The sequence below is a fragment of the Mercenaria mercenaria genome, chromosome 16, assembly GCF_021730395.1.
Source record: "Mercenaria mercenaria strain notata chromosome 16, MADL_Memer_1, whole genome shotgun sequence".
Classification (NCBI taxonomy): domain Eukaryota; kingdom Metazoa; phylum Mollusca; class Bivalvia; order Venerida; family Veneridae; genus Mercenaria; species Mercenaria mercenaria.
The window spans coordinates 73019354-73046233 of record NC_069376.1 but is presented as its reverse complement, the minus strand read 5'-3'; the positions used below and the strand labels follow the sequence as shown (position 1 = coordinate 73046233).

At 35.9% G+C, this 26880-nt stretch overlaps 2 protein-coding genes and 1 long non-coding RNA gene across 3 annotated transcripts in view; 1 reads left to right on the top strand and 2 right to left on the bottom strand.

The window, feature by feature from the left end:
* Positions 1–5213: 5213 nt before the first annotated feature.
* LOC123540699 (uncharacterized) overlaps positions 5214–26880 on the top strand; it is a 49527-nt gene continuing 27860 nt past the window's right edge. Inside the window, exon 1 of the mRNA XM_053527443.1 lies at positions 5214–5307. The gene's annotated coding sequence lies outside the window, so the exon portion shown is untranslated. The remainder of the gene's footprint in view (positions 5308–26880) is intronic.
* Positions 18032–20719, bottom strand: LOC123546424 (uncharacterized). Its single transcript, XR_006685493.2, has 2 exons — positions 20389–20719; positions 18032–19700 (listed from the first exon to the last, which is right to left on the bottom strand). It is a non-coding gene; the product is annotated as an uncharacterized LOC123546424 (long non-coding RNA).
* LOC123540700 (uncharacterized) lies at positions 22856–26077 on the bottom strand. Its single transcript, XM_053527444.1, has 4 exons — positions 25956–26077; positions 25347–25490; positions 24496–24605; positions 22856–22962 (listed from the first exon to the last, which is right to left on the bottom strand). The coding sequence occupies exons 1-4, from the start codon at positions 25987–25989 to the stop codon at positions 22927–22929; spliced, it is 324 nt and encodes a 107-aa protein (XP_053383419.1). The 5' UTR covers positions 25990–26077; the 3' UTR covers positions 22856–22926.

The window sequence follows — 26880 nt, the reverse complement described above, 5'->3', positions numbered from 1 at the left end:
ATTTTTGCTCGTAACACAGGAACACATAATAAAACAAATTTTAAAAAAAATCTCCCAAAAAAAACTATGTATTCAGCGCACAAGGAACAAAGATAACAATGTTAATTTACCAGACAAATTCATTGAATAACAAAACTCTTGTTAAAACAGAACCTCATAGGTATTTTGATAAGCAGGTTTTTTGTTGTCATTTTGTTCACAGTTTCTGAAACAGGTAATTTTATTGAATAAGGTTAAGTGAAAAGTGCGTACCATATTGTAACTTTTCATCTTGTTTTGTATGTGTGTGTGCGTGTTTGTTTTGTTGTTGTTGTTTTTTGCACTCTGCCCAGCTGTCACAATGCATATTACCAGTAGCGAGTACAATTCCAATTGGGTTTTGGGACCAATTCCACACAGGCACATAGAGCTTCAAAACGCCCCCCACAAATTGCGAAAATGCAGGAAAATAGAGTTTTAAAAACGCACCCACACTTGCGTTAAAAAGCGGCAATTTTGAGCTACAAATTTCGCACCCACACTTGCGTAAAAATGCAGGCACCCTGAAACTATATAAAAGCACCCCACACTTGCGAAAACTGCGGCACATAAAAGCTATATAACCCCACCTCACACTTTCGTAAAAATGCAGGCAAAATAGAGACTAAGCACCCACACTTGGTAAATTGAAGGGACATAGAGCTATAAAAACGCACCCCCAACTTTCGTAAAATGAAGGGGACATAGAGCCATAAGCACCTTCACTTGCGGGAAAAAAGGGTACATAACCACCTCACACTTGGTAAACTGCAAAAAGAATGCCACAGGCTACCCCCTTTTTGGACTTCAAATCAATTCCCATCACCGATAAAGGGTTCTAACATTTTCTCGAGGCGTTGAATTTCTTAAAATTTTAGGAAGCCATCCAGCTGGCCTTTCGGGGAAACTAGTGGTTTTTTAACAAGGTTCCGCCCGTGAAAGAAAGGGGAAAGCAAAGGAGGGGGCATCTGGGGTCTTTCCCCCACCACTAAAAATTGGAAAACCGCAATTTTAACCAAAATAAACCCAGCAAAAAAAAAATTAAAATAGGTTATAACTATATTTTTTGCTGTACAATGGCACAACTTGACATCCTTTTCAACCTATTAAAATTTAAAAAAAAAATTTAAAAAAAGATTGTACTTTTAAAAACCTCTTCCCCCGCAAAAAATAACCATCCGTGTAAAAGAAAGAAATTTATGTCCGCAATTTTTTGGGAAAAATTTTTTTGGTACAAATTCCAGCCCAATTTTTCTACTGTAACGTTCATTTGAAGATACAGAATTTTGCTGGGTTTTCGTCAATAAAAGGGCAGGATTAAAGGGCGTTTTTTTTTAGACAGACAATTTTATAGAAATATACATAAAATTAAAATTTTCACTTTTTTAACTGTAAGCGGGTAAATTGATCGTTTTTCATATTGTTTTGAGCCGAAATTTTTGATTACAAAAAGGCTTACATGGGTTAAAAAGTTAAAAAGATGACCAAAATTTAAAAATTTTCCCTTTAAAATTAATGTGAACTTTCGTTCCCCCCCGGGTTTAAATTTTAATTTTTTAAAAGAGAAAACGGGGGTTGGGGTTTAACGGTTTTTCAAAAAAATGGGTTTGGCAAATAAGCCACGGTGTCAATTTGTAGCAGTGAGCACAATGCCCAACTTGATAATGCTGCCTCATTGGAATATCACACCGTAAACTTTTCCATAAAAGCAAGTTTTTTACCTCGATTAAAAATGTTATTTGGGGGCATGTCTGCAAATAGATTTCCCTTTTTTTTTTTAGATGGTTTGGGGAGGTAACTTTCCCCCGTCTTGTTTTTTGGGAAAGGGACGCGGTGTATATCTACGTTATCAAGTCTGCGTCACGAAGGAGAAACGCGCAGGGGTCTCCTTTTTTTCTTTGAACCGGAAAAGGTTTTTAAAAATCCATTAAAAAATTTTTTTTAAAAAAATTGGAAAAAACATGCTTACAAAAATAGTAAAAAGATATTAAATGTTTACAAATTTGCAAAAAAGGCAACGTATTACAGGGGACTGGCCCCGACCCACAGGTGAGGCTTTTTTTTAAACCCGACCCTGCTTTAAAAAGGTGAGAAAACCTCAAAATTTCGCTTTAATTTTAATAAACTCCAAATTTTCAATTTAGGGAATTCACCCCTCAGCTACCCAAAGGCCCCAATTCCCCGCAAAAATGTTTACCTTTAAACTTTGGAAACACACTTTTTGGACTTATATCATGCCTAGTGACACCTTTCAGTATGCGATTCCCCCAAAACTTCCCAGTAAAACCCAAAAGGGATGTTTTTCAAGATTTCAGTTTTCCATGGGGAAAAAAGCACCTTTGCCGGGTAAGCTAATACTAAACCCCCAAACAGGTAACCCGGACAATTACACTTCCCGGGCCAAAATATATCGTCGGAAATTTTTATAGTAAACCCAAACCCGGAAAAAAAATATCCTTTGCGCTTTGGTAAAATTGCCCAGGAATCAAATGACAGGTTCTCAAGGTTTCAGTTGCCATGGAAACGCATCAATTGCTGGATATGCTAATACTAACACACAACAAACTATTTATGTTGAATGAGCGTCATATCATTCTGATAACATGTCTTAAATTGAGCTTTTCATCAACATACCGCAACAATTAATACCACCTGGTGCGACACATAATAAGTAAACTCACCTTAATATAGTTCAGACAAGTATGACAACATGATTTCACCAGTTCAGAGCAATTTGTTTTATTACTCCTAGATCTAGTATAAAATAATTCCCCGACGCATGATACTAAGAAATAATCGTAAAGATAGATTAATACCAATTTATAATTATCTCTGTTTTATGCATTAAGATTCCATAGAACTCGAGCGAAAGACGAAATAAGCTCAGATTAACAGCACAACTGTTTGTATTGTCCAAAAATCATAATTGATAAAGGCAATATCACATGTTTTGGATCCTGTTATAACGTGTCTCATGCTGTTATGTTAAAAGACAAATTATCACATTTTACACTTCTATATCTTTCTTTATGACAGAAAATCTTTTTCCTTGCTGTTACAGTGCGTGTGCAAGAATAGAAATTTCATCATGCTCTGTCTAAGAATTGAAGCCTCGTTTACAGCCCAATGCGCAGGTGCCCTCTATCCGATTCGTAAACACATGACAGATATCGACTAACTTCCGACATTCAACGAAACAAATTTGTATACGACGTCATAATTCATATTGCATTTGACTGTTACAGTGGTAAGTTTGATATGTGTCGGCAAAGAACGCTGATATCAAATACAGAATTTATTTGTTCGTTCTCTACATGCCTTCGCCCTATGTCTGTATCGCAAATATACCAAAAATCAGATAAGCGGAACTTCAGTGTATGTCTGTAGCGCACAATTCCCAAAATTTATTCTATGTCTGAGGCGCAAGTATAGCCAGCATCTGGTAAGCATGCCTTCAATCTATGTCTTTTAGAGAAAATATATACAAATCGTGTAAGCGGGACTTCAGTCTAAGTCTGTACCGCAAATATACTTCAAACTGGTTAAGCGCCGGGACGCAACTCTTCGTCTACCCAGATCGGGTAAACAGGACTTCAGTCTACGTCTGTAGTGAATACATACATAAAAGTGGGTCCGCGCGACTCCATTTTGTGTTTGTGGTGCAAATATACCCAACATAGGTAAGAGCGACTTCACTCTATGTCTGTAGCGCAAATGATATCCAAAATCCGGTAAACATTCTCAATAACTCTTTTATATTTGGTTGTTGTCAGTAAATGCTATACAAAGAAGAGTTCAAAGTACACCCCCCCCCCCCCCCCCCCCCCCCCCCCTTCAACCCAAGGAAAACATGAAACTACTGTTAGAAACTCTATTGTTCAAAGTTCAAAAACAACATGTGTGGAAATGTTAAAAACGAGTTTTTATCCAGATACATTTGTATTTTAAATGTCAACTGAATATAAACATATGACATTAGTAAAACTCCGATTCTGCTTTTCATTTTGAATTAAACTACACTATCAGTATCTTTCATAATATAATGAAAAATATTTCTGACCTGTCAACACTTTTTGTTCTATACATTTATTAAACGCTTGTATCTTTTAAAACTAATAACGTATAATCTAATCTATTATGATGAAGTTTTTATTTCGGACAAACATCAACAAAATCATTCTCTGATATCTTGATCAAATACAAAAAAGTAAGTAATTACATTTAAAAGGATATAGAGGATGTAGTATGACATTAGAAATGCGAACTGCGAAGTATGAAGTGTGATGTATGAAGTTTGAACAAAAGTGTGAAGTATGGAGTTCGAACTGCGAAGTATGAAGTTTGAACAAAAAATATGAAGTGTGAGGTATGGAGTTCGACTTGTGAAGTATGAAGAAAGAAACATGACGTGTGAACTGTGAAGTATGACGTATGAGCTGCGCAGTCACCACCGGCCTTTTTGCAAAACGTACCTTATCACTTAATGTGTCTCAGCGAAACAAAAAATATCATTTCTAGTAAAACACTTTTTAAATTAACAAAATTTAAATTATGCCTAAAACTTCTTATGTTTTAATGGAAAATTGAAAGGCAACAAAGTGTCGGGTCCTGGGTTTATTCTAACATTGCCTGGCAATGTAAGAAGATGGATACCAGCAATCAAGTTTATACACTAAAATAGCTTTTTAATTCTATGTGATTGCGGAAACAAGTATGTTTTGTATAGTTGTATTGCTGCTTTGTACCATTTTACATTTTTACGCATGTTAATGTACGACTTGTGCCACTCAACTTTAATCCGGCATCATACTAGACAGGAAGAGAAAACAGTGATCGCAAAGTGATTTTTTTAAGAAAAGGGAAGGGAATTAGAAGTCAATTCTAGTAATGCTAGCATTGTTATATTTAAAGATTCAACAACAACAGCTGCTAAAAAGAACATTGTATAGCTGATATTTCTATCTGCATATCGTTAGAGAAACGTGAACATTTTTCATTTTATACAGTTTAAACATTACTTATAACATACTACACTGTAATCGAATGTTGAGGATTAAACTACAAGAATTAAGTAATACACTTTGAGCGACCGACTAGTAATAAATTAGGTTATTTCTCCTACACGAAACGCACCTTTTGCTTGGTATTCACGAGATTTTCGTGCTTTAGTTTGTTACATATACTCGACGTGTAAACAGTATTATTGCACATACCAACACTGGCAACAGGTGGATCGGGATACCATGTTAAATTGTGAACATAGATACTAAAGATTTAGTACTTTTCCAGGTAAAACTTTTTTATTTCTCGTTTGAACTTTTTATGGTTTTTGATTGACTGCATGCTCTCCAAGTGACCATGCTGTTATAATAATAAAAAGCTGTTGTCGCCACATTCTTTGGTACATGAAAGGTAAAATTACTTTTCCTGGTATTGTATGAAAGTACATCTGTTGTTTTGTTAAAATATAGTGTTGTATCAATAAAGACTTCGGTAAAAGCAATTTGTAATAAAAACTGTCATGATGACAATAAGCTGTTCAGAAACTTCTCTTTTCTTGTGAGATATAACTACCTGTCTGAATAAATCAATCTTCATCTCAGTAGCACAACAGGAAAAACAATATTCGACAAATGTTAAAGGGAATAAGCCGCAAGAAGTTGTATCAAAAGTTTGAAAACAAATAGGAAACATTTGCAGAATATTGAAATTATAAATGCATAGCATTCCAGACTTTACTGTTAAAAAAAAACTCATCAGTACAAATTAATTTCTTGCATTTTTTTTTTTTTAAATATTTTACGAACTATCGTTGGTTGACGTGTTTTCGATATTGACGCATTTTCGAGACTTTTCCTTTCAAGTTTACCTCGTCACCGCCGGAAGTGGAATGACGTCATACTTTGTTTACAATTTTTGACAGTTCCTACCGCTAATCGATCGTGCTTGTTTTTTGACAGAATGCGCCAGAAAAACGTAAGTTTCATTACTTCAAAATATATTTCTGGTAAAATTAAGTATTTTTCTAACATTTAATGTATGATATAAAAAAAAGTTCACTGTAAAAATTATGTTTTGCCAAAAATATTATTTCTGTGCTGGAAGGGTCCTTCTTCGTCTGCTTTGCAAGGTCACATGACTGTCATGTGACTTCCATGGTTTATTTATAAATACAGGGTGACTAAAAATTATTAGCACCTTATATTTTTTTTGTGGAAATTTCACACATTTCATTTTAATGATAACCTGGCAACTGCTTTAATCAAGTGTTTTATATATTTTTAGGCAAATCCAATGAGAGCATCAATGAAGTACAGACTGTACAGTCCTACAGCTATGACTTCAGCATACCAGGCTGTGAAAGAGACTATGATGCCCATCAAGACTGCTGCTCGCCAGTATGGTGTGCCTCAAACAATTCTACGAGATCGTGTATTGGTTAGAGTTGATCCTGAAACATTGTCATCTGGTCCTCAGGCGCTTTTTTCACAAGAAGAAGAGGCTGTGTTTGTAAACCATATAAAAGCTATGGCGGAACTGGGATATGGATATTCACGTAGTGAGGTTACAGGACAGTAATTATGCGTTGTTCCTAGGGAAACGTGACAAGGATCATCCTCTTAGTGACAGGTGGTTCCGTGGATTTATGGACAGATGGCTAGAGATGAAGGTTTTGAAACCAAGAGCCCTTTCTAATTATAGAGCTCAGGCTACCTCTAAGGAAACGGTCTCTTCCTACTTTGAAACTCTTAAGTCTGTACTAGAAGAGAATGGTTTGATTGATAGACCTGAACCTATTTATAACGTTGATGAGAAGGGAGTTCAGACAGAGCACAGTCCTCCATATGTTGTTTGTGCCAGCAAATCAACCCCAGCAATAACGTCATCACGCTCATCTACAACCACTATTCTAGCTTGTGGAAATGCTATTGGGTCTCAAATGCCACCCTATTTCATCTTCAAAGGGCAGAGAATGAGGGATGAACTTCTGCAAGGCTCATCTCCAGGTTCACAAGGCACAGTTACTGACAGCGGATGGTCAAATACAGCTGTTTTTCTGGAGTATCTGGACAGTCACTTTTTGAAATACATTCAAAGGCCAAATAGTGAAACACCAGTTGTGCTGATTTACGATGGACACAAATCACACATTAACCTCCAAGTCATTAACTGGGCAAAAAAACATAATGTCATTCTCTTGGTACTACCTGCCCACACAAGCCACATTTTGCAGCCCTTAGATGTTGGGTGTTTCGGGCCACTTCAGAGGATCTACAATTCAGAATGTCAGAAGTTTATAAGAAACAACCCTGCTTCTAAAATTACACGGTACAACATTTGTTCATTGGTGTGCCCTGCTTATGCTTCAGCTCTGTCTGTGGTTAACATGAGGTCTTCGTTCCAACGATGTGGCATATATCCCAATGACCCAGCTGTGATTACAGATCTTCAGCTAGCTCCATCAAAGGGCTATACAGTTCCACACACTGGATCTTCTTCGTCCACTTCTCCTTTGCCAGGCTGCTCTACAAGTACAAATCAAACACAAGACAGAGTAGCAAATCAACCACAGGAATTTTTCAAGACAGCAGAGAATGTGATAGTCAAGAAGCAAGAATTTGAACATAAGAGAAAAAATAATTCTGTTAGCCAAATTGTGTCTGGGAAGTCTATAACAGCATCAGAAGTTGAAAATAAAATCATTGAACACCAGAATGAAATGAATTCCAAATATCCAAAATCTGACAAGAAAAGGTCTGCAAGTAACAATGGTAAACTTAAAGCAAGCACAAAACGCCAGAAGGTACCAGTTGTAATGAGCTCAGACTCTGAGGACTCTTTGGATGAAGTTTCAGACGATGACAAATGCTGTGTTTGTAAATTGTTTCAACCAAAAGAACTGAAAAACTGTGTCTCCCTGGTGTTCACTAAATGGGCTCAATGTGATTTCCAGTCCTGCAACCACTGGACTCATCTGAAGTTTTGCTGCAAGGAGACTGTTGTGAGGACTCATGATACCTTCATTTGCCCATGCCACAGCACTGAAAATACTGAGGAATAATTTCAAACGATAAACAAAATATGCAGTTGTAATAACTTTAACTGCTTTCGTTTTACATGTTTTGCAGTTATATTTGTAGTTAAAATACTTTTGAACAGTAACTGTATATGGGGAGCTCTTCAATTTGGAGTCTCGAAAATACGTCAAAGTTAAACAAAATGGCGCCGATCTAGTTTGTTTTTGTTTGCAAGTATTTGAAGAACATAAGCTTTATTATTGCATACTGAAGAATGTAATAAATGATAAATAAATCAAATTTAAGGTAAGGCAAACTTTTAACTACTTTTGTTGTGTTTTTTCTGTGATAGTCGCCATTACGTCCTTACAGTATCGAAAACCCGTCAATCAAGGATACAAAAGTATCTACGGTCGAAGAATTCAATAAGCCTGCCCGCTAAGTTCAGTAGTGAGAGCGCAGATCTACGGATCACGGAGTTTGATCCCCGAACAAGACGTATGTTCTCCATGGTGGTTTGATAAAGACATCGTGTGTGGAATCATTCGTTCTCCGCCTCTGATTTATTTGGAGAATTTTACATTAGCTTGGGGAAAACTGGTGTTTGTACTGGTACAGCGTTGAAATACTATTCGGGTTCACTGCCCGCCGTTACATGACATAAATACTTTTTAAATACGGCGCTAAATAAAACAAGAGGGCCAAGATGGCGCTAGCGTCGCTCACCTGAGTAACACACCATAACAGTGTAAACATTTTTGACCTAGTGATTTTATGGAGACAAATATTTTGACAAATTTTCATTACGATTGGACCAAATATGTGGCCTCTTGAGTGTAAACAAGCATTTTCTTTGATTTGACCTTGTGACCTAGATTTTGACTCACATGACCCAGATAAGAACTTGTCCAAGATTTCATGAAAACAAACAATCTGACAAAGTTTCGGGAAGATTGGAGCCCTCACACTTTACTTAGTGACTGAGCACCACTTATGGAGGATCTCTATAGTCTTTTGGTTCAGTAGGCCAAAGGTCAAGGTCATTTTGACCTGGCAACTGAAAACTTTTTAAGGACTCGTAAGTCATAAAGTATAATAGCTACGGCTTTCAAACTTAAGAAAATGACTACTAGAAGTAGACCCCTTTTTGATTTTGGGTTCATTGGCTTTAAAGTCAAGGCCACAAGGACCTGACTATATTGCTGGTATTTCTTTCGTTTCCATCCTCTGAATCACAAAGTGTATTAGCTAAAGCCTTCGTACTTCACATGATAACTAAGCACCACTTGAGGAGGAACCTATTGTTTTTTATCAATAGGTCAAGTTTACTGTAACATTGAGACTGAAAATGGTTTCCGGACTGTAAGGCTTAAAGTGTAACAGCTAACAATGCATAATGACTAAGTATCTATACAGGAAGGTGCCCATCGATTTTGGATGAAGTAGTTCAAAGGTCAAGGTCACAGGCACCTGTCCTAATTTCTTCTAATCTTTTCATTTCCGGGCTCAAAGTTAGTAAGTATAATAATACGCCTTTAATACTTTACAAAATGACTAATTACCACTAATCTAAGAATACGGATCTTGGGATCATTCATTAGCAGGTCAAGGCCACAGGGATACCCCAACACATTTTTATAACTTTAAAATCAGTTTCCTGTTATTTTTATCTAAGTATCAGTATCCCTCATCCACATCCTTTACTGTTTTTATTTTCTTTAGTTTCTTGATATTGTTTCTTAGTATCCCTCATCAACATCCTGCATACCCCTCCAATGTTTTTAGCTCACCTGTAGCACGAAGTGCTCATGGTGAGCTATTGTGATCACGCTGCGTTCGTCGTTCATCGTGCATGCGTCCGTCCGTCAATCTGTCCATCGTCAACAGTTTTCTTTAAACGACATCATCTCCAAAACCACCGAATGGATTTTTATGAAACTTGGCCTTGGTGTGCCTTGGTCTTATACCAAAGTTGTTTAAACGATTTCGCTTGGTTGCACATAGGGGCCGCCAGAGCTAAGTATAGAAAAACCTTGGAACGATATATCCTCCAAAACCGCTGGAAATAATTCCACACAAATGGTCCTTATGTAACTTCTACAAAAATTACACTTTAGAAAATGTTCTTGTCAGAAACAGCAGGCCCAATTTTAAAACAGTTCATCTTTCCTTGGTAATCTTTTACGAAGATTGTACAAGTTATTCTGTTTCGTCAAAAAACGGTCGCTGGGGTCCGTCCATCCGTCCGTCGTCAAAAATTTCTTAAAAAGTAAACGGTATCTCCTCCAAAACAACTGAATGGATCTTGATGAAAATTTATACAAGTGATCTCTGGGTGGCCATCTTTCAAAGTTGTTCAAGTGGTTCCGGTTCATTCACCATTGGGGTTTATATGGTTTAAATAGTTTTCAGCAAGCATACTTTAATAGTCTTCATCTCTGAAGCGATAATAGCTAGAGCCTTGATATTTGGCTTGTGATATCAGGGTTTGACTCTCTACCGTAATTGTTCAAATTATTGCCTTAAGGTCAGAAATGGCGACGCCCCTGAGTGTGAGATGCATATACTATATGCAAATAATGTAAGAAACTTTGAAAATGTACTTCTCTGAATCCATAATAGCTAGAGCCTTGATATTTTGGCATGTATCAGGGTTTGACTGTCGACCGTAATTGTTCAAGTTATTGCCATAGGTTCAAAAATGATCATTCCCATGTGTGTGACATGTATATAATATAAGCTATTATAAAAAAATCTTTGAATATCTTCTTCTCTGAATCCATAAAAGCTAGAGCCTTGATATTTATATAAACCTAACTCTGTACTTGTACCATTACGTTATAAAAACACACTAAGCCTTTTACACAGGTGAGCGCTTTAGGGTCAATAACCCTATTGTTTAGTTTCTCTTCAGTTTCTTGATACTGTATCTTAGTATACTTCATCCGCAGTGCACACACTTGCGCCCTTCCCCCACTTAATAATTGTTGTTTTTCCTGCCGATTTTACATTCCTATCCCGCTCTGCTTTCAAACGGGCGTATTATGCCCTCGCTATACGGAACTAATGTGGTATTTTAAACATGCATTACAGTTGTTTATTGCATTAATTAGTCATGCAATAAATCATTTATTACTTATTTGGACGTGGTTCGCGAATTTATTTACTATGTGATCCAGGCATTTAAAAAGAAATAGAATGTACTCTTTACTTTTAGTTATGTTCAATAAGAACTAATGTGTTTTAGATCGACTATTAGAAGAATAGTTAGAGCTATTGGACTTGCCCAATTGTCAGCGTTTGCGTCGGCATCCGCGCCGCCGTCCATGTCCCGCTTTGGTTAAGTTGTGTATGTAATCTAGTATCTCAGTAACCGCATGTTGGAATGGATTGAAACTTCACACACTTATTCACTGTTACGAACCGACTTACATTGCACAGATTCATAACTCTATTTTACTTTTAAACCATTTTGTCCCATTTTGTCCCATTTTCTACTTAACACTTTTTCGTTTAGTTTTAATACGTAAGCTGGTATCTCAGTACCCACTAAATGGAATGAATTGAAATTTCACACACTTGTCCACTGTTCTGGGCATGCTCAGGCACGTTTTCAGCCTTTTGTCATTCGACTAACAAGGTTACTGAATAGTCGAGCGTAGCTGTCCTCCGACAGCTCTTGTTTCAGTTGAATGATTTAGTCTTTAGGTTTTGCCACATATTCATTGCTTGAGTATTATTTCGATTAAGGAGTATCATTCTACTCGGTTTAAATTACTTAATATATCAAAATAAGTTGTAATCTTACATGTGTAGTAAAGGTGAAAGGTATAATTACCAGTTATGTTGTGGGGAACGCCTTTTGTGTGTTTATTTGTTTTCGAAAATACTTTTATCTGTTAGTAATTATGAACAAGAGGGCCATGGTGACCCTGGATCGCTCACCAGAGTAATATGAGCTACATGTTTCAAATGTCAAACTGATGATTTTTAGAAATATTTGGAAAATTTTTCGATGTACGATCAAGTAACCCCTGGGTCGGGGCCAATTTTACCCCGGGGGTCATGATTTGAACAAAGTTTGTAGAAGTCTACTAGGCAATGTTACATATCGAATATCCAAGATCTAGGCCTTCTGGTTTATTTTAAGCAAATTTATGAAGATTTCCCTATGTACAATAAAGTAACCCCTAGGGCGGGGTCAGTTTGACCCTGGGGGTCAAGATTTGAATAAATTTTGTAGAGATCCACTAGGCAATGCTACATGTCGAATATCTAAGCTCTAGGCCTTCTGGTTTATTTTTAGAAAATTTTGAAGATTTTTCTATGTACAATCAAGTAACCCCATGGGGCGGGGCCAATTTGACCCTGGGGTCATGATTTGAAGAAATTTTGTAGAAGTCTACTAGGCAATGCTACATGTCAAATATCTAAGATCTAGGCCTTCTGGTTTATTTTAAGAAAAATTTTGAAGATTTTCCTATGTAAAATCAAGTGACCCCTGGGGCGGGGGCAATTTTGACCCTGGGGGTCATGATTTGAACAAATGTTGTAGAGGTCCACTAGGCAATGCTACATGTGAAATATCTAAGCTCTAGGCCTTCTGGTTTATTTTAAGAAATTTTTTGAAGATTTTCATATGTAAAATCAAGTGACCCCTAGGGCGGGGTCAATTTTGACCCCGGGGTCAAGATTAGAACAACTTAGTAGAGGTTTACTAGGCAATGCTACATGTCAAATATCTAAGCTCTAGGTTTCTGCTTTTTGAGAAGAAGATTTTTAAGATGTTCCTATGTAAAATCAAGTGACCCCATGGGGCGGGGTCAATTTTGACCCCGGGGGTCATGATTTGAACAAATTTTGTAGAGGTCTACTAGGCAATGCTACGTGTGAAATATCTAAGCTCTAGGCCTTCTGGTTTTTTTTTTAGAAATTTTTTGAAGATTTTCCTATGTAAAATCAAGTGACCCCTGGGGCGGGGTCAATTTTGATTCCGGGGTCATGATTTGAATAACTTTAGTAGAGGTCTACTAGGCAATGCTACATGTCAAATATCTAAGGTCTAGGGCTTCTGGTTTTCGAGAAGAAGATTTTTTAAAGATTTTTCTATGTAAAATCAAGTGAACCCTGGGGCGGGATCAATTTTGAACCCGGGTCATGATTTGAACAAATTTGGTAGAGGTCTACTAGGCAATGCTTCACACCAAATATCTAAGCTCTAGGGCTTCTGGTTTTAGAGAATAAGATTTTTAAAGTTTTTCCTTTCGGTTGCCATGGCAACCAGAGTTCTGCATGGAATTCAATTCTTTGAACAATTTTTAAAGAGGACTATCCATGGAACATCCCTGTGAAGTTTCATCAAAATTGGCCAGGTGGTTTAGGAGGAGATGTTGTTTAAAGGAAAGTGTGGACGGACGGACGCCGGACGGTGAGCGATCACAATAGCTCACCCCGAGCACTTTGTGCTCAGGTGAGCTAATAAAAAGTAAAATCAAAGTGGTGAAATAAGCTGTCAGTTTTTCCTGTTCAAATAAATGTTCTACTTGTAAAATATGTAGAACGCCTATATGCTGCGTTAGTCAATCAGTAAAACTTTAAGTAGTTCTGAAAGAATTGTTTTGTACTTTAAACTATTCCTATTTGATAGCAGCTGAAACAAAACAAATTTATCTGGGGTTTTATACGGAATCCTGTTAGTGCCATGTGAAATGTCGTCCGTCGCCCCTCAAAGGCGATGCACGACATTGCGATACGACATCGCGACAATGCGATACGACGCGCGACAATGCGATATGACACACGACAATGCGATACGACGCGACAATGCGATATGACATTCGTCAATATGTCGCGATGTCGCTTCGCAATGTCGTGCGTCGAGTTGGCAATTTTGGCACGATATGTCGCGATGTCGCGTCGCATTGTCGTCCGTCGTATCGCATTGTCGCGCGTCGTATCGCATTGTCGCGATGTCGTATCGCAATGTCGCGATGTCGTATCGCATTGTCGCGTGTCGTGTCCTGCATTTTAGCTACGCGCGACGCGCGACAATGCGATACGACACGCGACAATGCGATACGACACGCGACAATGCGATACGACACACGACATTCTCAAACGACATTGTCGCGATGTCGTGTCGCATTGTCGTGTGTCGCCTTTGCGCCAATAGCACGACGCGCGACATCGCGATACGACACACGACAATGCGATACGACATCGCGACAATGCGATACGACGCGCGACAATGCGATACGACAAACGACATTCTCAAACGACATTGTCGCGATGTCGTATCGCATTGTCGTGCGTCGACCGGTGTTCACTTGAATAAATAACGGTGTTCGTTTAAATAAATACCGGCTAATCTTGGTCGCTTTTTTACGAACAATTCATCAATTTCATTTTATTATTAAAAGCGTTAAAAGTAGGGTATCAAACTGAAATTTCTTTTAATAAGTAGTATTGCCTTATCGAATATTAAAAACAATGTTCTTCCCCGACGAGCACGCCGTCGGGAACATTTGCTGAACCTTGCCATTTTTGGCTTAAAATATTAGCAGTACAATAAGGAAAAAGTGCTTATAAAATATTTATTTTGGGTAAAAACTGCAAATAAAAACTTGTTTTGAAAGAAAATGACAAAATCTAAATGTTTGTGACAAAAAGAACAACATCTGTTTGTCCGTCTGTACGTAATTTAGGATAATAGCCGTATTTCCGTACTTTTCCTAACGGAAAATGTCCGTGTTTTTCATTAACTTCAAATAATTGTAGAATGTTCCAAACACAAGATATTTTAATGAAATAACTTTTATAAATTAAATCTAAACATCATCTAAACGGATATGTTATTTGTATACTTTTACCGCCGACACTTTCGTCGGAGGACCGTCTCAAAATGTTTCATTTTTCATATATTAAATAGAGGGGTGGTCCTTGTCTGAGGAGCCATATCTTCATAACCTAATGTACGATTTTAATAAATGATACATTGTTGCAAAGGGCAAGCCAGTTCCTAGAGAAAAAATGCCACGTCAGGTTCGAACCCGGTCGGCTAAGCACCCTACCGCAAATAACAAGTTTGGTCATATCTGATACCTGTCCTGAGCTCTGATGGTATCATATGGACTTGTAAGTAGCTTAAATGTAAAGCCAAGTCATCTACAAACATATTCATATATGGTATAGGTAGGTACCTGGGGTCTAGACACTCGAACAAGGGTCAAAATCTAACATAGTGTCATTATCAACTGAAATTCAGTATAAATTACAATAATAATAATAAAAAAATAGGACAGGTATCGGAAAATGACCAAACTTGTTATATGCGGTAGGGAGCTGGCCAAGACTAAGCTGGCCAGACCCGGGGAGCCGTGAGAATTGCTCCAATGGTGTCATTGGACTCAGTGAAGGTAGTGCTTGGGTTTTCAGGACTGTCTTGACTGCTCTGACAAGTTCATATTGTAAGAATATTACCGGAATTTGACCTATGACATTGCCCCCTAGCCGACCGGGTTCGAACCTAACGTGGCCTTTTTTCTCTAGGTACTGGCTTGCCCTTTGCAACAAGGTATCATTTATTAAAATCAGACATCAGGTTATGAAGATATGGCTCCTCAGACAAGGACCACCCCTCTATTTAATATATGAAGAAGTACATGTATGCATATTTTCACGAAAAATGATACATTTTGAGACGGTTCTCCGACGAAACTGTTGGCGGTAAAAGTAAACAAATTACATATCCGTTTAGACGATGTTTAAATTTAGTTTATAAAAGTTATTTCATTAAAATATCTTGTGTTTGGAACATTCTACAATTATTTTAAGTTAATGAAAAACACGGACATTTTCCGTTAGGAAAAGTACGGAAATACAGCTATTATCCTAAATTACGTACAGACGGACGAACAGATGTTGTCTTTTTTGTCACAAACATTCAGATTTTGTCATTTTCTTTCAAAACAAGTTTTTATTTGCAATTATTTACCCAAAATAAATATTTTATAAGCACTTTTTCCTTATTGTACTGCTAATATTTTAAGCCAAAAATGGCAAAGTTCAGCAAATGTTCCCGACGGCGTGCTCGTCGGGGAAGAACATTGTTTTTAATATTCGATTAGGCAAAACCACTTATCAAAAGAAATTTCAGTTTGATACCCTACTTTTAACGCTTTTAATAATAAAATGAAATTGATGAATTGTTCGAAAAAATGCGACCAAGATTAGCCGGTATTTATTTAAATGAACACTGGTATTTATTCAAGTGAACACCGGTCGACGCACGACAATGCGATACGACATCGCGACAATGTCGTTTGAGAATGTCGTTTGTCGTATCGCATTGTCGCGCGTCGTATCGCATTGTCGCGATGTCGTATCGCATTGTCGTGTGTCGTATCGCGATGTCGCGCGTCGTGCTATTGGCGCATAGGCGACACACGACAATGCGACACGACATCGCGACAATGTCTTTTGAGAATGTCATGTGTCGTATCGCATTGTCGCGCGTCATATCGCATTGTCGAGTGTCGTATCGCATTGTCGCGCGTCGCGCGTAGCTAAAATGCAGGACACGACACGCGACAATGCGATACGACATCGCGACAATGCGATACGACACGCGACAATGCGATACGACGGACGACAATGCGACGCGACATCGCGACATATCGTGCCAAAATTGCCAACTCGACGCACGATATTGCGAAGCGACATCGCGACATATTGACGAATGTCATATCGCATTGTCGCGCGTCGTATCGCATTGTCGTGTGTCGTATCGCATTGTCGCGCGTCGTATCGCATTGTCGCGATGTCGTATCGCAATGTCGTGCGTCGCCTTTGAGGGGCGACGGACGACATTTCACATGGCACTAACAGGATTCCGTAGTTTTATTATAGTAATGCCGTTCTATTATAATTCTAAAAAATAATTTCATTCCGGTGTTTGTATTTTAAGGTTTATGTACATCTCTAATATTAAACCTTTTCCTCCTATTATATTATTTCAGTTCTAAGCCATCCTTTAAAATTATATATTAAAAATCAAAACTTGATTCTTAACTTACAATATTCCTTCTTAACAGTATACAGGGGAGGTAACCACAACTGCTACATCAATCGGCTTATTGCAGAGTTACTTTTCTTAAAGTCAATCATTTCAAAAGGTGTATTTGATTCTAATATACATGTATGTAAATACTCTTGAAGAATTTGAGTTGATTCACGATTCAGTAACATTAACAGTTCAGTCATGATTCAGTAACGTTAAAAGTATTTGTCGCATAGAAAATTCAGAACAAAAGCAAGCGAGTGTACCAAAGACCAAAATGAATTCAAAACAGGGGAGATAACCTTTGCTTTTACTGACATTATGCACGAGTGGTATTTAACACCCGAATTTTGAAAACTTGTCTCCGAGCCCGGGCCTTGGTCTGGCTCTTTGACTCTTTAATTAGTCTTATCTTTGTCAAAAGTCCAGCTATTTAAACACATTTTTCGTGGTGATTGAAACAATTTCGGAACAGTGTAGGTCAACTAGTCTAGGTTTGCAAGATAACGGTCAGGGACTTCTGGCGGTATGTACATTTACATTTTAAAGTCATTTTAATTGTGCCAACTTCTATTTCACATCTCTCTATTGTTAAATCGTCGCCTTATTTCCAGACTGACGTAACTTGCATTTTTGTACTTTTGAGAAAATGGGGTTCAAAGTTTTGAAAGCGTATAACTTTTTCGTTGATTGACTGACTTATCTGGGATTTGAGAAATAGTTTATATTCATTACAAAGTAATTATATTCCAATTTTCGCTTTTATATTTAATATAGTTTTAATTCTATTAAATAAATTAAAATCATTTTTTGTCGAAAATTAAGTCTAGAGGAGGATAATATTATTTCCAAAGTGACACATCGAGTTACGTCACTTTGGAATTAAATTTTGAATTACGTCAGTTTGGAAATATCTTTTTCAAAACAACGACTACACTAATTTTGACGTAACTTTATTCCAGAAACAATAAAACAGTGCACATTATTATATAAACGTTTTGATATTTAAAAAAAATAAAATTCAGAGATGAAACCTTTCTTAGTTAAATTTTGAATTGAAAATTCAATTAAATAATAGTATCCACTGAATGGGATTATTATTTTACTTAACATGATGCATTGGTAAGTATTAAGTAGTTTTATTAAAAATCCATCTCTCTGATATACTGAGATATTGAATGGTCAATAGAGAAATTATAAACACTTTGTATTGGAATTCAAAACAAAATTGTTCGAAGCACATAATTATTTATCTTAAAAAGTAATTGCCAAAAGTCTGAAACAAAACATGGAAACTTGTATAAAAAGTTAAAATATTAAGAGCATAATTACACTATTGATAATGTGTACTAAAACCAGTCACCTTACCTGATACTTTAGTTCTAAAGCATAATCAAAAGCGCAAATTGATATTTTGATAGTATCATACAAGTTCTTCATATTCATTAATTTCTAGATTCAAGTATGAATACTGCTTAAATCACCCACTTTTAACTATCGAAAAAAATATAATGTCAATAAAAAACTGTTTGTCTGTCCAGTTAAAATGTTCATAGCGTGTACTTATCATAATAAGTCTCTTCAAGAAGTCAAACACAAACATATTAAACTTTTAAAACTGTTCAAAACACATATAAATTTACCTCACAATGTCTTTGCAAAAAGTCTAACACAAAACAGATTTAACTGGTACATGTAAAACGGACTAAACACCATTATTGTCTAGAATAATGTATGTTGATTATGATTGTGTACAATCAGAGTACATTGTGTACAATTTTTAAACTGTCACCTCCTTGAAAACATTGGATTTAAAGACTAACCAAAAGAGTTTTGCAAAATGTCAATCACAAACATACCAAACTGGTAACCACTAAAAGACACACATTTTCAGAAAAAGTCTTAGCAACAAGTCAAACGCAAAACATTCTGTCACATTGGCTTTTAAAGCATACTTCAAAGCACAAAATTTTTGTACATTGACTCAATATTATTGTCCTCCATGAATCTCTTGAGTGCAAACGACATAACAGAGTTCTTGTTCTGAGGAACACATGCATCAGACCACAATATGAATGAAGTAATTTCAGCGTGAACACGTTTAATATCTTTGAGGATTGTAACTACTGCACTGGCAGTATCGTTTGCTCCTCTACCACTAATAGCTTCATGCCAAATGCAGTAATAAGCGCAAATCTTCATCAACGAGAAGACTGCAACCTGAGAGGTCTAATACACGAATATTTGGTGCATTGTATAACCAACAAAGCGTTGAAATCGGAGCTTCACTGATATTTAGGTGGTCCAAGTACGTAAACATGGATGCAGCAAACACTTTGTCGATTTCTGGTATTTTACATTTAAAAACAGTACATGGCATGAACAGATCAACAATCCTCACAGAATGAGACAGAATATTTTCCAAATTGGTTTTATTCAATTCCAGTTGTTCAGGAAACTCGAAATGGCACCATAGTATTGAGTGCTTCTTTATCACATCGTTGAACTTATGACACACTCTATTTACAGACTGGAGAAGGTGTTGTAGGTCAGTGTATATGAAAACATTCAGTATTAGTTCATCTGGAAGCACATCGAAATTCAGCCTGAAAAAACAAGACTGGTCTCACTAGGAAATATGATACAAAATGAGAAATATATATCAACATTCAATAAATATATTAAGAAATGTACACAGATGCATCTGAAAAACCTGAGAGAAAATTATGTTCAAACAATTAAATGGGGACTCTTTATAACTGCTACAGGTAAAATTCAATGTACATCTAGAAACCTGCCGCCTCTCAAACTGAAGACTTGCTAAGAAGAAAAATTGGACATTCTGCCGAAGCCTGTAAGAAAAATTGAACATTCTGCCTAAGCCTGCAAGAAAAATTGGACATTCTGCCCAAGCCTGGAAGAAATATTGGACATTCTGCCGAAGCCTGGAAGAAAAATTGAACATTCTGCCGAAGTCTGAAAATGACATTACAGAAGCCATATACCTCCTTTTTCAAATACCTCACCATGATCCAAATATCTACTTTGTGGCCATATTGAAATCAATGAATGAATGAATGAATATTTCTATTTTTAACACTTAAAAGATAGATACCACAAAACAGATTAAAAAGTAAAGAATTCAGTTATATTTTTGTATCCGAAAATTGACATCCGAAATATTTTCAGTTTCTCTATACATGTAAACACTAATTTATATGCAAGTAGCGTTATTATACAGTACAAAATTGCAGATATGGTAGATTTATCTTGAAACAATGTATTAAAACTTACATATTTGTACAATACAACTAGCACGACTAGTTTTTCTAAAGAAAATCCACTTGTTGTCACTGCACAAATCTAACACAGCCATTGCTCTAAATCCAAGATGGCGACCAAATAAAACAACGCGATTGGTTGATTTTTAACGTCACTCTGGAAATCAACTGAAAGCCAAAAACCCGACATGCGTCAGTATGGAACTGAAATTAAACACATTTATAGACGTTCTATAGGGACACTTATAGTCTCATCATCTAGAGCTCGACGAGCAGAAAAAAATGATACCAAACACTCCATATTTTCGAAAAATCGAGTTACGTCAGTCTGGAAATAAGGCGACGAAATGTAGTGTTGTTACTGTTAATGTTAAGGGTCACCACGAATTTATGTTGTTTTCTCATGACCAATTCCTTTGTACGGTAATTGTAATTACAGGTTAAGTAAGGAAAGATAAAGTATTTTGAATCAAATGCTTTCTATTTCACCACTTTATAGTTTTGACTGTATTGTTTAGGAGCACCACTGAAAAAAAAATGTTTACGCTCGACTATTCTAAGAACACGGATGGTTTATGCAATATGCTCGTGTGAAAAACAGTGGAAGGGGCGGGGTAGTACAAAGTATAGTTCGTGTGGGGTTGGGATAAGATGTGGGATAGGGCGGATACTAGGAATCTATTTGAATTCAAGAGTGAGAATTGTGCATGTATGTATAGAGGGAAATCAAGATAGTCGAAAATGCTTATTTTGAGTGATACAATTACTTGTTGTAAAATAAAAATATGAAATAGACGTGGTGGCGTTATTACTATTTATGGCACATGACGTAGATCCTTTTTAATATACATAATTATTAATATTTGTACTTGGGGACACCTAAATCTCTTATTAAAGCATAGAACATGAACATTGTCCATTGCATTGAATATTATTCTAATGTGTAATGTTATCTTCGTTTGAAAAATCACGATGTTATCACAAATATAGTATTTATATTAAGTATAAAAGAGAAATCGGCGAACGCTATATTACAGCCTCTGGTCAAGACACTAGGACATACTTTACTTTAGGTATATAACTGGTTGGTATTTTTTCACACTTTTCATAACAGAGAAGTTTGAAAGTCTCTTTAAATCGTTTGCATTTCCTGCCACAATGTTTTTTTTTATAAAAGGCGGAGAAGGTTTCCCGCTAAACTTATTCAAATGGCCGTGCCTGCCATATTGAATCAAAGTACTCAAAGTACTGAGACTAGGGTGGAACTCGGGAAAGATATAGCTCAGCGATTTTCGTAATAATCGACCTCATGTCAGAATGAGTCTATGTGGTCAAATTGAAATGGCCCAGGCTATTTTATGGTTGCAGTCGTGCATGTTTGTTGATTTTTAAGCGGGATATTGATTGTTTTGACGTCAAAGGAGTTTTAATAACAGCACTTATTTTTTTTAAACTCAAAATGAATTGCTGAATGAGAAAGCTGCTATTGCAGCAGTGAAACAGTAAACAAACAAATAAATATAAGCACCAAATAAGAACTTTTTTACTGAAAGAAAGATAACAAACAGAGAAATATTTATTTGTTGAATCTACATAATAAATATTTCTCAGAAAAATAGACAAATTTACGACTTGTTTATTTTCTGTTTGTTTATTCCTCACGAAAGGACGTCACAAAATTCATTATAATGTAGTACAATGTTATCTTTTTAAAGTTATGTAAATAGGGCAAGCTTGTACACATTTGCTTTGAAATATCTGCTAGCTAAAGGAAACACTCGCAACAACTGAATGTAATTATTACAAACATTTGATATTGGGTGGAAATTCCAGTTGATGTCAGATGGGCAAAAACCCTGATTTCATTCTGTAGATCCTAGCTGTGTTTGCTTATCTTTCAGTTAATTAAAAAATCCTAAAATATAGATAAAATGTATATACTATAACAAAGATATCAGCAAAAGGACATATTTTTATCAAATAACGGGAAATAATTATGTCCATGTACTTGTCGTAAATACATTTACAAATATACTATCATGATTGCTAAAAGTGATTGTTTTATTCATTCGAGCGAATTGCTATAATTGTACACTGTACAACTATACTCAAAATAAAACTAACAGACAAAATTCAATGACTATGGCTACACTTAGACAGTAGTCTACCATGTCTGGATAAATTTTAAAGGTCTTAAAGCAATCCTATGAATCCTTACTTGCCATAATTTTGTTGTTATTGCATGTACATGTATACTCATTAAAGCATAGTTTGGAATGTTTGTAGCGTATACATTAATTTAAATGTTGGATTCAGCTATATACTCAACGGATAAAATTCATCAACAATTACTTATTTAAATCTAAGTATGTTTCAGACTTGGTTATATGGTGAATACGGGGCTGGGCTTGATTTTTTATTTGGTTGCATTTAGATAAACAAGTTTGTAACAGTTACATAAAACATTGATAAATATGTAATAACAGAGCCTTTAGAATCTTTATTTTTCATACGAATGAACATTTCAAGTAGCTGCATGATAATCAAATCTTTAAGATGACTCATTCTCAAAATGTGGTGGTCTAGTCTGAAATAGAAAATAAAATACGGTCTTACCGTTAAAAATTCTACTGACATGTAAACTAAAAGTAGGGAACTTCTCTAACACCTATTATGACATGGCTACTTATAGAAATCGCCGGTCAGTAGTCTGTGCCATTGACTGGTCAATATTTCAGCACATATTTGCTAGTACGTCAACAATAGACAGAAAAATATCATTGAAAGTTATTCCTAATGCCATATAATAAAACAATTATTGCATATCTTGCCAGTTAATATGAAAATAAGTGTATACTTGTTCTTTCGGATAACCAGGAAAGTTAGATTCCCTGGTAAATAATTCTGGCATCATAGTCGGAATTCATTCGACTTTCGCCATGTAGGAAAGTTTTAAGTTTCTTGCGAAGATCACATTAAATCGTTACAAATTGCAGGTACACGGACAGGCTATTAACTGATAAACAGTAAATGCATTTACCGACTCGGGGTAGGCTATATAGCAAACCAGTACATGTGACAAGCTTAAAGACGCGTCGCGCCATATGACCTAAAATTGTGTCGGTGCGACGTTAAACCAAACAAACAAAATAAAGACGCGTCACAAAATAACTGTATTCTTTTGTATTTCCATGTTGGTAATTATACATGCTTTGCATAAAGAAAATGAGAAATAACAAGTATTCTAATTACAAATTGACAGTGACATATATAAGGCCAAGACAATTTGTTTAATGTCTAAATATATTATTAAACTAATGTAGTAGTTTGCAGTACTTGTGTATTAAGGTAAGTTTAGACCACACTTTGTTTCTACAGTGTAAGATAGTTTTCTTATTCTATGTTTATAAAACTATCCTGAGAAGAGAACGACCGAATAAGTTTGCAGATGAAGTTGTGAAAACACATTAATTCAAGGAAGGCCTAAATTGTCCACCTGTCATCTTGTAGAATAACTGTATTATCAGAATGATTTGCACGAAGTTCGTGTGGGAGGAAAAAGTAGGTCATTATGTCGTGTTGGGTCTTTAATAATGTCTAATATATTATTAAATTAATGTAGTAGTATACACAGTGCTTGATGTATTTAAGTGAGTTTAAACAACACTTTGTTTCTACAATGTAAGATAGTTATTATTCTATGTTTATAAAACTATATTGAAAAGAGAATGACGGAATAAGTTTGCAGATGAAGTTGTGAAAACACATTAATTCAGGGAGGGCCTAAATTGTCCACCTGTCATTTTGTAGAATAGCTGTATTATACCAGTATTATCAGAATGATTTGCACGAAGTTCATGTAGGAGGAAAAAGTAGGTCACTAGGTCGTGGTGGGTCTTTAAATAGATTAAATCTTATTTAATCTGCAAGACTACAGTTTACTCAACGGGGTCATAACACATATTAGCCTAATTTTGTTTATGGCATTAAGTCAACCATTTACTACTTCATTTCTGTGAATGTTGACCTTTTAGTAAATACATATGAACAAGTTTGATCGTTAGTTGTTGTATTTGTTCTTTTTACAATAGTCAATATAACATGTTAGAACAGCACTTACGTGAGGTCCAAAACAATGGCAAACTTTGTGTGTTGTATCACACACTGGATGAGCCATTGGGGGACAACCGTCAGCTTGGGCATTTGAACAATCTGCAGCTGAGGTACAGTCTATAAATTGAACGTTTAAGTACAGGTTTTGATCATACTGCTCGTATGCAACACTCTAAAATTACACACTTAAATTTAGACAGCATGAAAAAGTAAAACATTTGAGCATTCTGCAACAAAGTAAATCATTTGATAATTCTGCAGGTATGCAACAATCTACAATTACAAATTTAGAGAGCAATACAAAAAAAAGCATTTAAAATTCCATAAGGCTTTAAATTTTATGTTAAAAACTGATACAACAGCTGTCCAAATAGATGTTATGCAAAATCATATCAGAGACAACATATTGAATAAAACCTTCTACTATTTTCATCAAACATTATAGGAAACAATTATCATACATAGGATTTAACATGAAATTAACATATTCTGTGTTAATAACGAAAAATGCGGCAGCCACATTTTAAACAAAGGCATTATGAGCCTCTTAAGTATTCTGCAACAAAGCAGATCAGTCTACATGTGTGTTACAATCTGTATAAAAAGAGTAGAGTATACAATTTACATATGTGCCATAATCTATAAATAGAACTTAAAGGGAGACGCCCCAATATTATATTTTCTAAACTTCATTAAATTGATATAATGATTCAGTGAGTTCTTGACTTCAAAGTAGATATACCAGTATTTTTAAGGATAAACATTATGCCCAAATTTTATATTTGAAATCCATACACAACGTCAGAGACTCTTTACTTCATTCAAATCATTGTTCTGTAAATGTTTAAATATACGTACCCTTGTCGCAAGTACAAATACCGATACGCTGTCCTATTGGCCCTGGAAAGTGTTCACAGAAAGGATCGAATCCCGTGTCACATTTCACATGCGACATCGCGCAAGAGTTGTTTCTTCCGAAACAGTCAAACGCCGCCGCAACAGCTGCAAAAGAATTACAGTGTAAGTACGTAAAGTCGCACTGAATGATTTTCTAAGATGGCAAACAAACAAATCGAGATGTAACATAAGGTATTACTAGGAATGCTGCCAGTCTAAATTATATGAAACATTGCCAGGTACTTTATTTAATAAAGAGGAACGCGGGGAATCCAAAATACACTCCGTATGGGAATTTATCATTCCTGGTTTGGACAGTCCCACCAATAATATTGTCAAATTTTGTCTAATGTTCCATATAAATATTGCCCTTTTACGTCTACTATGTGCTCTTAATGTTGCTTTGGAGTTTTGCTTCTCTTTTTGTTCAAAGCAAATGTAAATCGCATTATTGATACAAAACAATGCTGCAGGGTATTAAGAGTATCGCAAAGTACTAAACAAAATAATGTAAAACTTTGTCACGGCCTACGTGAATAAAACATTAGTACTAAAATTTTCTACTGTTACCTATGCAAGCAAACACAGCCAAAAACGTCCTCATGTTGTTAATATTATCAGATGTTTATATTAAATATTGTAAGTTGGCTTATCTTTGCAGTCCCGTTTTGACCCTGTTTTAAGCATTGTTATCTGCAGGTTAAGAATTATAGGTTAAATCAAAATTTCTAAACTTGGTTTTAATTTTCACTTGGTATGTGAGATAGGCTGTGTTGTATTATACTTCAGTATACTTTCAACACTATATTTTCTCATTTTCTTTAAAACGACTTGCAGTCATTTTTTAAAATATGGCATACCTTCACAAAACTTTTATTACAAGATATCAAAATTTTAATAAAATCGGAAAATGACAAACGAAGTCGCACGTTTCGTCGACCTGCCGCCGGAGTTATTTTGATAAAGTCGTAACTATTGAAACTAACTTTGCACTGGAAAACAAACTGTTATATGCCTTTGCAATGGAAATTATTTACTGTTGTTTATTATTCTTTAAAATATCTAGTACAATTTAATTGTAGAGTAAAACCTGATTCAGGCTAAATAGCTTTTATTATTGATATCTTTCTGTGATATGTAGTTTATACAGCGCTTTTGAACGTTTAGTTTATCGATGAAAAGAGCGCTATAAAAATCTGGTAAATAATAATAATTATAATAATAACGGCAGAGTTGGAATAATATTTTCACATTTGGCGTTGTTTCGTTCCGTCGTTGTGGCGGGGGCGCCAGAACGACAGAACGCCAAGATGACGTTTTTAGGGCGCCGTTTATAAGTGTCGTTCTCTCGTTCTTTCGTTCTGTCGCGTTACATTCTTCGTTATATCGTTTTGGATGGGGGCGCCAGAACGAGGGAACGAAACAACGCCAAAAGAGGTAAACGTCGTTCTTTCGTTCTGGCGGGGGCGCCAGAACGAGACAACGCCAAAACAGG